General features: G+C 40.2%; 1 protein-coding gene across 2 annotated transcripts; it reads left to right on the forward strand.

Moving 5' to 3' along the window:
- The first annotated feature begins 1,663 nt into the window (after positions 1-1,663).
- nudt4a (nudix (nucleoside diphosphate linked moiety X)-type motif 4a) lies at positions 1,664-15,317 on the forward strand. Of its 2 annotated transcripts, none has more exons than XM_030731856.1 (5): positions 1,664-1,687; positions 6,539-6,649; positions 8,770-8,814; positions 9,075-9,162; positions 13,531-15,317. In XM_030731856.1, the coding sequence occupies exons 1-5, from the start codon at positions 1,679-1,681 to the stop codon at positions 13,755-13,757; spliced, it is 480 nt and encodes a 159-aa protein (XP_030587716.1). In that variant the 5' UTR covers positions 1,664-1,678; the 3' UTR covers positions 13,758-15,317. The 2 variants fall into 2 exon arrangements, with proteins under 2 accessions (XP_030587716.1, XP_030587715.1); XM_030731855.1 differs by lacking the exon at positions 1,664-1,687 and adding an exon at positions 2,320-2,579.
- The last annotated feature ends 128 nt before the right edge of the window (positions 15,318-15,445 follow it).

The raw sequence follows: 15,445 nt of genomic DNA on the forward strand, positions 1-15,445 counted from the left end.
GCGTAACACAGAAATACAGGCAAACCAGAAACAGGATCTTGCACACATTTAAAAGGGGTTTCCAAGGGAGCAGAGCCTCCTCCCCCACCTCATCCAAACACCCCCAACTCCACCAAACCATTTAACACATCCAGCTCCAACTCTCGCTTGACCAAAGACCGAGACACCGGAATTTCATAATGGGCAGCAATAGCACGCAGGTTGTCCTTACAGCATGCATCAAACTGCTCTAAAGTAGGGCTACTTACAAAGCTCTCCAAACTAAACAAAGCCATTGGTCAATATATCCCAGACGAGCCCCCACTTATGTTACAGCCCGCCTGATGTAACATAAGTGTCTAGGGGTTGCAGGGAGCGCAACACAAAAACACAGGCAAACCAGAAATGGGATCTTGAACACACTTAAAAGGTTTATTTACAGTTATTCACAAATAGCTATTTACAAACCAACTGGCATTATCCAAAACAAAGCAAAATAAGAAAAAGAGAACAAACTAAGGAAGCACATCAGACTTCAGGGTCTCCAAGGCCAAAATAGAAACTAGCAAACACCCCACACACACTTTCTAGAAACAAAATAGTGCTAATATTTGGGGTTAAAACAAAAGACAATACTTAAACTCCCTGGCTGGCCACAAAACAGGAGAAAAGAGGTAGCAAACAAAAATGGTAGAGAACCCCTACCAAGCTTTCACAACCGCTGGAACACTAACAAAAAAAGAAACCACGGCAGAGCCAACAACACAAATACCAAGGTTTTTCTACAATCATAAACACTTTCAGTACAAACAGCCTTGGCCAAAGAAAACACACCAAAAACTGTGTTATAGGCATTGTTGAATTACTGAATAGTTGTATACCCAGCTCCTAGTTATGAAATATTTACAAAAGCCACAAAAATAATAACTAATGCTGATATTGTTCAGTTTTAAGTCAAATTTTCAGGGTTTAAAAAGGCTTTGAAATGCATTAATTTTTACTTCAAAAATGGTCTAGGAATCCTTTTATAACTACTTCAGTGCTCTGCAAGATGCTGTTAATATTTGTTTGCTACTTTAGAGCACATAAAATCAGATTCATGGTGTTCTCATAGCTGTAATTGGCATTATTCAGAATTTCATTCAAGGTTAAAGACTACAGAAAATCATGATGTCTAAAATCTTCAGCATGAACTTGCTGCTTGCCTCACGGATCTGCTTCAAAAGAGTCTTCAGAGTCGTGTCCTTTGACCTGAAAAACTGCAGCTGGCACACTCTGCTCCTGACATTTTAATGCCTGTGTTTGCACAACATGGTTCAGCCCTTAACTTTTCACAAACCTTTTTAATCCTTGTGTGAGCCAGTGCTACTATTGGATTCATAATAATCTAGACTATTTATTTAGCTTAAGCCCTCCCTTTTTCAACTGGGGAATCTTTATGTGGCTGCCAGATCTTAGTGATTCTGATTTGGACAGCCAGAAATAAAACAACTAATCAGACACACCTTTTAAAGCAAATTCTAACCCTTTCACAGGTAAATACAGTGAATTGAGGACCGTCTGACGCAACCGGTAGAGGGCGTCCTGAGCTTTGAAACCTTTGCGCACGTCCACATTGTTCAGTTTAGTTTATTTATTTCTGTTACCCCATATGTCTCATTTAAACACTGTGGGAAATTGGACTATCACAGGAATCCAAATGCAACAGGTAAGAACTTTTCTCACATACAAGATATGTGTTCAAGCAATAAATGATGTACAGTAATTTAATTTAAACGCCTGTGTGCCATTTCGCCTTTAAAGAATATATTACCCTTTCTAGGCCCATTTGTAGCAGTAAATAAAAGCAAGCAGAGAATGCGGAAAATGGCAAGAGCTTTCTGTTTTCTGAAATAAAAATGAGCCAAAGCACCAACTATCACGGGTAATTATGCGCTCTGAAATGGTCTTCCAGGTCCATCCCTGGCTTTGGGGGTTGGAAATTTTAACAGCAGCACCATCTCGCAGCTTAATCAACTTTCCAGATCCTCCCGAGAATCGAGAGAAAAGTATCTTTTAGCTTTAACTTTTTTTGTGACCACTACAGAGGACAAAACTTCTCGGGAGGATAAAGGTGGTTAATTCCTGTTTGGCTTGTGTATTAATCGCGGCAGTGATGAACACGGATCACAGTGTGAGGTGGGGACAGACGGGTTTGTTGCTGTGCAGCTCTCAGGTCAGCTGATCGCAGTTCAGCCACCACAGATGTGAGCGAGTGTGTTGAATCGTGCGTGTTGACAGCGGCACTAAAGCTGCAGGGCAGGTACCGTACGCGACCAGATGCAGCCTGACGCGCGCTCCTAGCGCAGGAATGAATGGACCCACTGCGTGGTTTGTTTCTGGAAGTGTCTGAAGACGCCAAGCTGTGAGATTATTGGATATTACTGAAACCACTTTATTCAGTGTCTGGTTGAAACCAGATTACACGTCCCTGCTTCAGAGAAGAAAAAAAAGGCCTATTTATGATGAAGTTTAAGCCCAACCAGACCAGGACGTACGACGTCGAGGGGTTCAAGAGGAGAGCAGCGTGTCTGTGTTTCCGAGACGAAACCGAGGACGAGGTAAGCTGTGAAGTTAAACCATTTGCAGGAGGAAAGGGCTTTTATTAACAAGCTCTATTTGTGACACAGTCCCAAATTAACTGCTCTGCGTGACTGTACGTCAGCCTGCTTTATTGCGCATTTAACTCAGGCTGAGTTTCCGTTTGTGGGAGCTCGTTCACGGAGCTCGTCTTTAATTGAGGTGTTAGGCAGAGGCGAAGGCTGAAGGTGCCAAATAGTTAACCTGTTAAACCGCAGGGTGTGTGGGTGTAGCTGGCACTCATCATTTTTCATTTCCTATCCAAAGAGGAAATCCAGATCATTCATAATTAAAGTTATCCCCATTATCTCCAAAGCAGTGTGTATGCAATTCACAACAATCAGCCTCTAAATACTTTCTTTGATAATATAATACAGCACCTAAATCCACTGAAAGAGGCAGTTTGTTTTCTAACCTGAACAGTCATTGTGGTTCTACGAAATCATGTTATTGTGATCATCTACGTTTGCTGAGATACCTGCTACTCCTGCACCCAGCTGGTTCTTCTTTTGCATTGTTTTTGGTTGTTTGATGAAGACTGAGGGAACCATAAAGCAAATGTACTCTGCCAGTTTACTCACATCACCATAAATAGAGAGTTGAATATAAAGTTGTCACTTCTTATATGTAATCAGTCATCTATCGTGCACACATTTAAAAGAAAACTGATTTAAGTATACGCAGATTGTTATATATCTTGTATGTATGTATCTTATTCAACATATAATAAGAACACCCATTGACTGAAACACAAAATAATATGACATTTCAGTTAAAAGAATGATTAGTTAAGATGTTAATGTTTTAAGTTTGTTAATATTATTGTAGTTTTGCACTGGATCTAAATGTGTCTGCCTAGTGACGCAGACTAGCTCTGGACCACATGTGATAGGATGAGTGGGGGGCTGAGTGGCTGTTACAGTGTGCTAAACTCCAAGTGACCCATCAGCTGCAATTTATAGAAACAAGGTGCAGCCACTTGCTGTCCCCTGACAGATTTGCTTTCCTGCTCCTTGTGCCTGTGGCCCTTCACCCTTTCTCACTGCTGCTTACATCATGGGCTCTCTGCTGGTCATCTGTCACATATATGCTGATATAAGTTAAGTCCCTTTAGTTATTATGTCACTGGAGGATGATGACATGCTTTCACGTTAGATGATCTTGTCCTTTGTTCTTGGTGTCGTTGCTTTTTATTTCACGTGTCACACTTTATGCAAGTGTGGTTTAGAGTCACTGGCTTAAGATGTTGGCAGGACTCCAGTATAACAGAAACAGGTCTTCATAAAGTGCTTTAGAGTAAAAGCCACATTTAACTAATATCTACATTATTTTAAGCAGTCAGTGTACTTTCTACAGCATCTGGGCACTAGACCAAAAATGTGCAGACGAGCTGGACCAGATTATTCAGTGGGCATTCTGGGCACAGGCTCAAGGACCCTGCAAGGTTGAAGGCCCATCCAAGAGGGCAAGAAACAAAATGTATTTAACAATTGTCTTCTTAAAAATTTTTAAACCATATTGTTTATAGTAGACTGGTGTATAAAAGCAAGCAAGTAAGTAACAGCATGTGGCAGCCTTATTTTACTGTACCAGTTTTTGGGGGACAAATAAGAAAGGGACAGAAGGACTCTGATGTATGTTTCACAAGCTATTGATCAAAGTTTGTTTTTTTTCAGGTGACAAGTAAAAGAAAAATCCTGAATATAGGAGATAGTTTGGGGCTGGTTTAGATTCATTTGTCTCCTTAGAGGGAAGACCCCTACAAATCAATCCAAGGTTGTTATGTTCTTCATCAATATCCTGATGGAAGTGGTCTCTTCAAGATCACAATCCATTATGACAATGTTTTAAAGTCTGAAAATTACATGAATCATCTGCTCTGGCCTTCAATCATCAGATCTAAATCTGATTGATAGAATCACCACTTCACCTATAATGCATGTCTTTGGACTTTGGGAGGTAGCTGGAGAGAACCCACACAAGCACAGTACAACATCATACTCCACAGACAAAAAAGCCCAACCTGACCAAGAGGTTCAAATAAAGAACCTACTTGCTGTATGGATACAGTGCTAACCGCTGCACCACCATGCCTCCATCATCAGAAAAGCAGATGAGGAAATGTCTTTTGGAAGAATGAGATTTTAGTGCTCCAGCAAAGCAGAGAAGCTGTTCTAGTAGCACATATTGGCCCAACACCTCACTAAGTCTACAGATGCATGGATATACTAGCCAAACATCAGTATCAATCAAGCATCAAGCAAGATGACATTTGCTGATGTCATACCAATGTCTTGTTTCATAACTAAATTTTCAACTCGGATGTGATGAAGGGCATAAAGTCTTTTCACAGTGAAAAAAGTATTGATATTGACTGTCGATATTATTATTTTAAACAGTGACATCCGAATTTTACAGTCAGTGCACCCCTAATTAAGACACTTTGTTGGTATTTGCTTTAATTTATTAAATTCTTGAGGCACACATGGCTCACATCTATCAGCAGATATAGTTTGGCTGGATTGGGATCAGATTGCAATGCGGTGGTTGATCTGTCCACTCCAAACGCTTCCTCACGTTCCCCGATCTGTTTGGTGCCTGTTGGGGTCATTAACCTCCTCTGCTAAGCTCTTTGTTTTGATACAGAGAGGTAACTGCTGATCCGGTGGTTTTTGACAAGCCTGTTGTCTGTGTGTGAGTAGCTGTGTCCGTACAAGTGCCTACGTGCTTCACACGGCGTTTGTGTGAAATTGCGCATGCATGTGTGTGTTGTGTGGATTTGTGTCAGGGAGACAGCTTGCAGTATTTCTACAGTGCGCTGGGGCCTGCTCGGATTAGTTTAATGGGCATGAGATGCACGACTTGGAATACAGAACCACCTAAAATAATTGCCCCCTCTTTATGGCTTAATGTGAGTAGCCATAAAAATCAGAGGTCCTGTTTTAATGCATTGAGGGTAAAGCTGAGTGGCATACCAGTTGTCTTGTTTTTTGTTTTTGAACAAGATATGAGGAGACAATGCCATGGCTTACTGAATGTGGTCACAGGTTACAGCGAAAGGGTCATACAATGTGAGGTTTCACTCATCACTGCAATTTCTGTGCAACTGAGATCATCTTTGATGGCAGTGAAGGTGTTATCATTAGAGCTCTTCACAAAGTTGCCCTGCTTCCATCATCGAGTGTCAGCAGTGGCATCTTACCAGTGGGACAGCTGTGTTCAATCTGCAAAGAGCTGATTTGGGTGGTGTTTTTAACCCATGTGAGAGTTATCTATTGCTGGAGGATAAGTTGGCTGTCCGTGTAAGGGATTCAGAAAGCAGTCCTACATGAACTCAATGTGGGGTCAGTGATGCCGGATTGGGTTTAAGGTCAAATGACTACATCATCAAAACGCCAACCTGCATTGGCTTGATGGCAGTTAAAAATAGTGTACGACTTTAGGATGATTCTTTGGGTTAGAAAATTGATTTGTCCAACGTTTTGTTCAGTTATAGTTATATTCCCCCAAATACATTGTGATCAAAGATAATGTTGTTTGACAGTGGTAATACTAGAAAATCTAAAGTTGGCTGTACTGTAAATAGACTGTGGATTCAAAATGATCCTTCATTAAAAGCACTGACAACTAAAAACAGGCTGATATGTGAATCATTACATTGGTTATTCTCATTCACCTATTTTAATTATGTGCCAAAGAGTGTGACATGCAGAGCAGCACAATCCGCATGGTGCTCATGTTGCATTAAGTAAATGAAGAGAGCGACCAGAATGATATGTGAGATGTTCGATATGCATCTGCTGAATGACATGCACTTTGCTTGTCCGCCAAGCGTCCATGCTGATGGACTCTGAACTCGGGCGTGTTGTTGCCTTGCTTTCTGCACCCCAAACTCGGTAGCAGAGGCCTGACAGAGGGCTCTCTCTCCTTGGTACTGTAGGTGCTACTGGTGAGCAGCAGTCGGCATCCAGACCAGTGGATCGTGCCAGGAGGAGGAATGGAGCCTGATGAGGAGCCCTGTGGAGCTGCCGTCAGGGAGGTGTATGAAGAGGTGAGTCAATTGTTTTTTTAAAGTTAAAGTCTTTAAAGTCTATAGTTTGGATACATTATTTGGTAATGCCTAGCATTTATGCAGTACTGTGCAAAGTCTTGAGCAACCCCTCATTTCTTTATATTTTGCTAGAAAAATGGAAACAAGGTGCAGTGATTTATTGAAACGTGCAAACATACATGGAAATATGTGTTCTTCTTGAAGGACATTCAAAGCTCTTCTTTGAGTTTTGGCTGCCTTTTGTTCCGTTTTCTGTCAAGATGATCCCCCACAGCTTCATTTTTGTTGAGGTCCGGGCTCTGGGGAGGCCACTCTGTTTTAATATCCAGCTATGCTTTTACTGCATTGGCAGTGTTTGGGATCATTGTCATGCTGAAAAATGAAGCCGTTGCCAACCAGATGCTTTCCAGATGGTACTGCATGGTGGATCAAAATCTGATGGTACTTTTCTGTGTTCAGAATTTCATCAGTTTTGACAAATTCCACAACACCACTGGATGAAATGCAGCCCGAAACTATGACAGAACCTCCACTGTGTTTTACAGATGTCTGTGGACACACACTGTTGTACCTCTCTCCTGATTTCTCCTCCACATATTGATGATGATTTGAACCAAAAATTCCACATTTGGACACTCCATAAGACCTGGTTCCACTGATTTTCAGTCCAGTTGTTGTGTAATTTGACATACCTCAGCCTTGTCCAGGCATTGTACACCATACTAATATGCCAAGTTTAAAAATACCATTTTATGTTGGTCATCTTTCATAGATTCAGCTAAAGAAATAGTTTTTTGTGAAATGCTGGTAGTAACAAAGTACCTAAAGATACAGTTTAAAATAGGTTCTTTGCTAAGCTGTTTGTTATGTGTAGACTCAACACTGGTTCATCCCTTGAGTTAGGTGCCTTCCATCCATCTTATTCTTTTCAGGGTCAAGGGGGGGCTGGAAGCTATCCCAGCTGTCATTCCTCTGAAAATGGTCAGGTACAAAGACTGGACTGAAAACGAGTGAAAAAGCAGACAAATTCCAAATTAAAATTTGAAAGACCTTCAGAAAGCCCAGAGAACTATTACTCAAGACCACTTTAAAAAATCACAAGAAAATCTGGCCCCTTGGAAGCAAACTGTAAAGAAATGAGGGGTGACCTTTGCACTTAACTGTTCTACCTTTATTAATTTTGGAAATGGCTCAAAGTTGTCATAGTGCTTAACAATAATGAGGAACTTTATGAGTTGTGGGAATTTAATATGAAGAATTAAAGTCAACTGATCATCTACATTGTTTTCACCAGAAATGATCTCTTTTGAAAGTGTAAGATAATCAAAAAGTGTGATCTTTCATGTCTTTGAATACACTGCTCTAAATTCCATCTCAGCATCATATATTCTGATAATTTATGCATCCATTTTATGCTTTTTGATAGGTTCAAAGCATAAACATATTAAACTGAAAGTGAATACAACACATCTGTCAGAAGTGTCATCACCGTTCACAGTATAAGGCCCTCCTGCTGTTTTACCAGCCAAAAATCCAGATCAGGGATAGAAAAATGTGGCGCTGATGCATATTGTGCTTATCATGCTGTGGTTTAGGAAAGGAGGTTGCTGGTGGTTGGCCAGAGTGTTTACAGCAAAGTGAGCTGTGAACTTCTGCCATGGATAGTAGCGTGCTGACAGCTTTGAAGTATGGCAGTGACATTTGGGAAGGGGGTCCAGCTGCCCACATCCTGTGCCTCACATATACCAGGACATAGACAAGACATAAATCTAACAATTTAAATTGGATCAAGCCACAATTATGACATTTTTATTTGTGCAAACAATTGTAAAGCTCATTATGCCACTGTGTGTATTTTTGTGTGCATTTCCAAAGAAGTCTGGGAAACATTTACAGTAATGTTAAGCCCCTTATCTCGTCATTCAGACTATGTTTATGTCTTACTTGGAATCATATATGACGCAAGTCCATGTGATCTCATTGCACTGTAGCGCTATGATCACTCAGTGTGGAAAGGGCACTTTCATCAGTCCCTGAATATTAAACCATGGCAGAGATGATGACATGTGGACACAGACCAATAACAGTATTGTATAACTCTGATTTCTTTATGTGTGCAGGCTGGTGTAAAGGGAAAGCTTGGCAGACTACTTGGAATTTTTGAGGTATGCCATGAAAATGTTTTTAATGTATTCTCATGTCACAATTTACAGTGCTGTATAAAAGCATCCCACTGCCATATCTAATGTTTTTGTATGTCTCACTGAACAGAGCATCAGTTTATTTAGTTCATGTAGTGTCTGTGAAAGAAACGGTGCGGCTAATTGCAGGTTTTGACTTTTATTTTTTTAATGAAGGCTTTGCTGGTGTTGTGTTGGTTTATCAGAAACATAAAGTCATTTTCTCTTCACCTAAACCTTTGCAGCACAATCAAGACAGAAAGCACAGGACTTATGTCTACACTCTCATAGTGACGGAGACACTGGAAGACTGGGAGGACTCTGTCAACATTGGTATGCCTCTGTGTCCTTCTTTGTCTTATTATAGTACCTTATTCTAGCATCCAGTGTTCACAAAATGAAATCCTGATGATAAAAAAAGTGAAAAATGTTCCTGTGGTAGCAAGATGTCTGAGAGTTTTCTTGCACGCAGTGCCCAATTTCAAATCCCCTCACTGCATTTCAAATCTGCAAAGTTTTTTTTTTTATGGGCACGCCTCTGATGTGGGTGAAATTTGTGTAAACTCTTTATAGATACATGCTTTTTTTGAGAGCCTGTGAAATGCTTAGGTTCACAAATCTTTAATTTGCATAAATCTAAAAGAGATTAAAAGTCATATATCATTCCACAAATGGCACGCATAAGATGACTCCAAAAGCAGAATGAGGGTGGAGAAAAAAGGCACAAAATACCAAAACAAAAAACAAAAGAAAAACAAAATGAGGGGAAAAAATTCCACCGTAACAGCTTCATTGATTAATTAAAACAAAATCTTTAACAGAATAATTAGAGCTGGTTAACATGTCTGCTCATGTGTCTGTTATACGGAAAACACAACTAACAGACTCATGACTGGAGTAGCAGTTTCTGGCTGACCATCAAACTAAAATGACTGTCTTCATAATTTTTCACAGGGCAGTTCAACATTGCATTTAGTTGTAGAGATTTTTTTATTTATTTAGAAATTTAGTCTCAAATTTAAACAAATTCGCATACATGAATAGATGAATAAACACTCACCGGCCACTATATTAAGTAAATCTGTTCAATTGCTCATTAACACAGATATCTACTCAGCCAATCACATGCATTTAGAGATGTAAACATGGTTAAGACCAGAGACAAGAGATTAATTAATCTCTAGACTCTGGTCAAGACAACCTGCTGAAGTTCAAGCTGAGCATCAGAATAGGGGAAAAAAGGTCATTTAAGTGACTTTGATTATGGCATGATTATTGGTGCTGGATGGGCTTTTCTGAGTATTTCAGAAATCGCTGATCTACTGAGATTTTCACACATAAGCATCTCTAGGGTTTACAGAAAATGGTCTGACAAAGAGAAAATGTTGAGTGAGCAGCAGATCTCTGGATGAAATCCCTTGTTGAAGCCAGAGGTCAGGGAAGAATGGCCAGACTACTTTGAGCTGATAGGAAGGCAACAGCAACAAAATAACCACTTGTTACCAAAGTATATAGAAGAGCATGTCTGAATGCATCTATTGAACTTTAAAGCAGATGGGTGACAGCAGCAGAAGACAGCTAAGAACAGGAACCTGAGGCTACAACCCCTTTAGAACCCCATCTGATGGCTGCTTCCAGCAGGATAATGTGCCATATCAGAAAACTCAGATAATCTCATATTAGTTTCTTGAACATCATTCAAATGACCTCCAGAGACACCAGATCTTAATCCAGTAGAACACCTTTGGGGTGTGGTGGAATGAGAGATTCACATCACAGATGAGCAGCTGACAAATCTGCAGCAACTGTGTGATGCTGTCATGTCAATATAGACCAAAATCTCTGAGGAATGTTTCCAACATCTTGTTGAATCTATGCCACAAAGAATTAGAGCAGATCTGAAGGCAAAAGAGGTCCAACTCAGTACTAGCAAGGTATAACTGATAAAGTAGCTGGTTACTGTATGTTGTTATTAGGTCAGACTAAGTATACTTGAATGGAGATCCCTAATTTGTTCCATGTCACCAAAATCTAACTTAACTTTAAGTTAACATGAACTGTTTTTCTAAGGCACCTCACCCTACACCACTAAAGTAAATTAAAGCATCTCCCTTTAGAGATGTCGAGTAAACCAATAAGTTTTCTGTTTACACTCTAATTGAATATACTTCAAACACACTGGTGAAATTATCCTCAAAGTGAAAAGATGAAACCAGTGACTTCAATCATCACCTTTTAAGCAGAGTAATTGAGACACACACACACACACACACACACACACACACACACACACACACACACACACACACACACACACACACACACACACTCACTCACTAGACAAATACGTAATGGGTAATCAAAATTAGTTGCAGGCCTACAATGCATATTTCTTACCCCCTTTGCCAATAAAATGTCTGAAGCTTCCTGTAATGTGGATATGTTCAGATCTGTTTTCAAGGTTGGTTCAGTGTCTGATCTTTTAAAATCAAATACTTTTCCAGGGATTGAGTAACTCTTAAACTATTTCTAACTGATCTGGAAAATGTGGTTGTGATCGTTTACTCCCTTCACCCACAGAAGTAGAGTTCAGCCTGTTCATAAGGGGGAGGAGTGTTTGCTGTGCCCAGTTGTTTTCCAGTTATCATCACTCACCACTGCCCCCCTCCTTACTTGTTCTCTTTTGCCCTACATGAGAGCTGCAAGTGAACAGAAAAGCTTTGACACTACAGGTCGAATTGACCCCCCCCCCCCCCCCCCCCAAAAAAAAAAAAAAAAGAAAGCTGGTAGTGGTGGTCTACTTCAGGGTGCCAACATGAAGTGAGTGAATCCTCCTCACAACAGGCTCCATTTATCACAGGGCATGTCAAATTCCTTTAGCAAAATGCTGGAATTGAATGGGAGGAGATGAGTTTGAATGAAGTATAAATAACTTCCAGCTGTCGCTTTACCAGACAGATCATTTTTATGGAAGATGCTTTTTTTAGGAAGGGTTTAGGGCTGGGCAGCATGGTGGCACGGCGGTTAGCACTGTTGCCTCACAGCAAGAAGGATTCAAATCCACCACCAGGACCTTTCTGAGAGGAGTTGGCATGTTCTCCCTGTACTCGTTTCCTCCCACAGTCTAAAGACGTGCAGTTAGTGGGGTCAGGTTAATTGGTGATTCTAAATTGGCTGTGAGTGTGAATGGTTGTCTCCCTCTGTGTTAGCCCTGAGACAGGCTGGCAACCTGCCTCTTGTCCTGTGACAGCTGGGATAGGCTCCAGCCATAGCTAGCCTGTGGCTTTGTTGTAAAGTCCTCAAAAAGCAAGTTCTACCACTCAGCAGCATTTCTAAATGCTTCTGGACAGCTGTTTTGAGGCATAATCTAAATTAACTTTAATTTCAACAGTCATCGAGCCAAAAAGCAAAACAGCTTGTATAGAGTCACCAATCAAATCTGAGAAAAACTTTTTAAATCTGAAAGTTATACTTCTGTTGCCATCTTTCCTGTTGTGAAATTGACAACTCTTTCAAATGTCATGTCTTTCTTATAACCTCTCTGTCCACCCTTTTGTCCAAACATGGTCACTTTGGGTGCAGAGTATGTGTCCTCCATTTTTAGTCTTGCTAGTCTTGTGCACCACCTGACACTAATCATCCAAGTTAGGAGGGGGGGTTTTGATTGCTTGTGCATGAACTCTGCCTTTCCTTAATCTTTGCCGCTGTTTGTTCATAATACGTCCCCCTTGTTTGTATTTTGGACACTTTGTCGTTTCCTGTTTTCTTCCTTGTGCCTTTTTTTGGATTTGTTTGTCACGCTGATTTCCTGAGTACGACCCATGGTGCTCAAATTAAGAGCTGCATTATGGGCTCTATCATTTTTCTGATTTGCTCCTCCTCTTCTCTACTGTTCAAATCATTTTCACTACATCATGTTGAAGGATGTCTCGATTCCTAAAATGCATTTGGAAGACAGAGGAACGAGGAGGCGTGCCTGAGGAGCTATAAGTGAGAATTCACAGGTGTATCCTTTGCAGAAGCCCTTTTACCAGTGAAGCCTGAAAAAGCTGCACCGCACCACTACTGATATTTCCAATTAATGTGATCAACTGTGATGAAACTTTCTATCTTTGTGCAACTGTGTGTGGTTTTTAGAAATGTATATAATTAGCCTTTAACATACGGTGTAAAATATGTCATGATCATAAAATACAGCTGTAGGCTGTAACAGAACAACCGCTTTAAAATAACGGTTGTGAAACAAAGATGTCTCATTTTGTTAACAGGCTGTTGCCTCAACTCCTCTCTCCTCGTCTTTCTTCCTCTCCTCCTGCGGTCACAGTTCTGGTGGGTGGGACTAAGATGTGAATAGAGGAGGTGAGGAAAGGAATCAAGGATGTGCCAACTGAGAAATAAGAAGAAGGGATGGACATGCATTTTATTTCCTGTGACCTAATGCCTGAAATGTTGCAATCATATGCTAAGAAATTTTTATTTCTGCTTCCTTGGTTAGGGTACCTTAATCAAGATTTTACACTTATTTTTAAGAATATTTATCAGTATAATATTACTAGTTATGTATCAATGAGTAGGATGGAGAGGTTATGGACTAATTTCCCACACACTGTATTGAAGTATCATTGAGCGCAACACTGAACCTCTACTTGTTGCATAGTGTGAGCCATATGCAAACTTGTCCTTTCATGAATCTTTTCACAGGAAGGAAGAGGAAGTGGTTCAAGGTTGATGAAGCCATCAGGGTGCTGCAGAGCCACAAGCCTGTCCATGCAGAGTACTTACGCAGACTCGAGGGCACCTGTAATCCCACCTGCACTCCTGTATGTGACCCAGCTAATGGCAATGCCCTGAGCTCCCGCATGACGGCTGACGACGCACCTCGCTATGTCGTTTGCTCCACACACTGCTCAGACCTAGTCAGCAGATAGGAATGGTAACAGCAGAGGGCAGGTCTTCTGAGAGCAAGTGTGTATTTGACAAAGATTTCTTAGCATTACCAGCGGAGCCTATTATGTACAGTATGAACTATGAAGTGGCACTGAAAATGTTTTTCAAATGTATTTAAAACTTTTTTTTAAATGTATTTTTTTAAATCCCTGTGAAGCATTTCCTTTTCAACTTTAGGCAGATTGCAGTGCACTGATTATGCAATATAGAGGCCTATTTAGTCTTAGATGTTGTATATTTGACTGGCGGCGCACACAGCGTGCTGTTGATTTCCTGGAGGCGGTATGGGGAAGTGTTTGCTCCTGGAGGAAGCCTTATTCCCACAGTGACTCAGTGCCAAACAATGTGCCTCTGCAAGATTTTTGAAAAGTAGTAGCTACAACTCTGTGGTAGTAATTTACAAACTGTTACTTCGGGAAGTAAAAATCTGTCACAACTTGTGAGGAATTTTGCTGAAAGACACACGGTAAAGTCTACTCGGATGCAACAAGTGTGGACAGCATTGTTATTCCTTCCTTGAAAGCACACACAGTATCATCTCTAAGCACTAATAACACTGAACACTGTAATAAAGATTACAGGGCTATCTGCACACACTGAGATGAAGCCTTAAATTGTGTTTATATATTTGAATGCTGTCAGTGTGACTGAAAGTGAACAACTCAGAAATCAATTTTTATGCATTGAACTCAAACGAGAAATGGCACGCATCCTCAGAAAAACTATAATCTGATGTGTTAAGCATATGTTTTATATACTATATCTGCAGAGATGCCTTAGAAGAGTCTGGCAAATGCTGCAGTCTCCCATTAAACTAAGTGCCTTCACAAACACAAAGTAAATGAACAGAGCAAAGCAAGCCTTTTAGATGCTGTCAAAACATGCCAGCTTTTTGCAAGCTTGGCTCGATACAATAATTAATAAAATGTGGGTTTGTTTTTACGACCGATGGTGCATGTTTTGTTGGGAAATGCACCACATCATCATGGAGCGATAAGTAAGACAGGAATTATGGTCATCTGATTCTACTGCTTTAAATTTTAATCCATTTCATTCAGTTTTTAATTTTTTTTTTAATTTTTAATTGTACACCTTTAGGCTGCTTCTTCAGAACATGATGATAATAAATAGGTAAAACAAATACTTATTTAAATTTTTCCGTTTTCTGTGTGTAAGATTAGTTTGGGGCTTATTGTTTGGACTGTACCATTAGTACCCGTGCTGCAGACTACTCCCCCTGGCGGTAATGGTACTGTCCAACCACAAGCACAAAGCACAGAAATGGAAAATTTAATAAAGTAGATAAAGAAAAAAACAATCTGAAACAAACCCCCAAAGCGCACAGTTAAAAATCAAACTGAGAGACAATTATTTATTCGTGGAGAAGTGAACTGTGGATTAAGGAAATCTGTTTCTTTATGCGATTATTTTGATGGTGCTAACTGAATCACTGCAAAGCGTTGAATTATCTAGGCCAACCCTTTAATACCTCAGAAAAAAAGCAAAGATAAGGTGATAATTTCACTTCCTCTGCGAATACTAGCAGGAAAGCTCACCTAAAATCTTTCCTCTTTGTGCATATGTGGCTGGAATATTCTATTGTGTGAAATATTTAAATAAACAGCGTTTACGGATAATTACTGTTGTTAGTTTTTATTCAGTGCATCAG

Source organism: Archocentrus centrarchus, chromosome 6 (genome assembly GCF_007364275.1).
Source record: "Archocentrus centrarchus isolate MPI-CPG fArcCen1 chromosome 6, fArcCen1, whole genome shotgun sequence".
NCBI classification, from domain to species: Eukaryota; Metazoa; Chordata; class Actinopteri; order Cichliformes; family Cichlidae; genus Archocentrus; species Archocentrus centrarchus.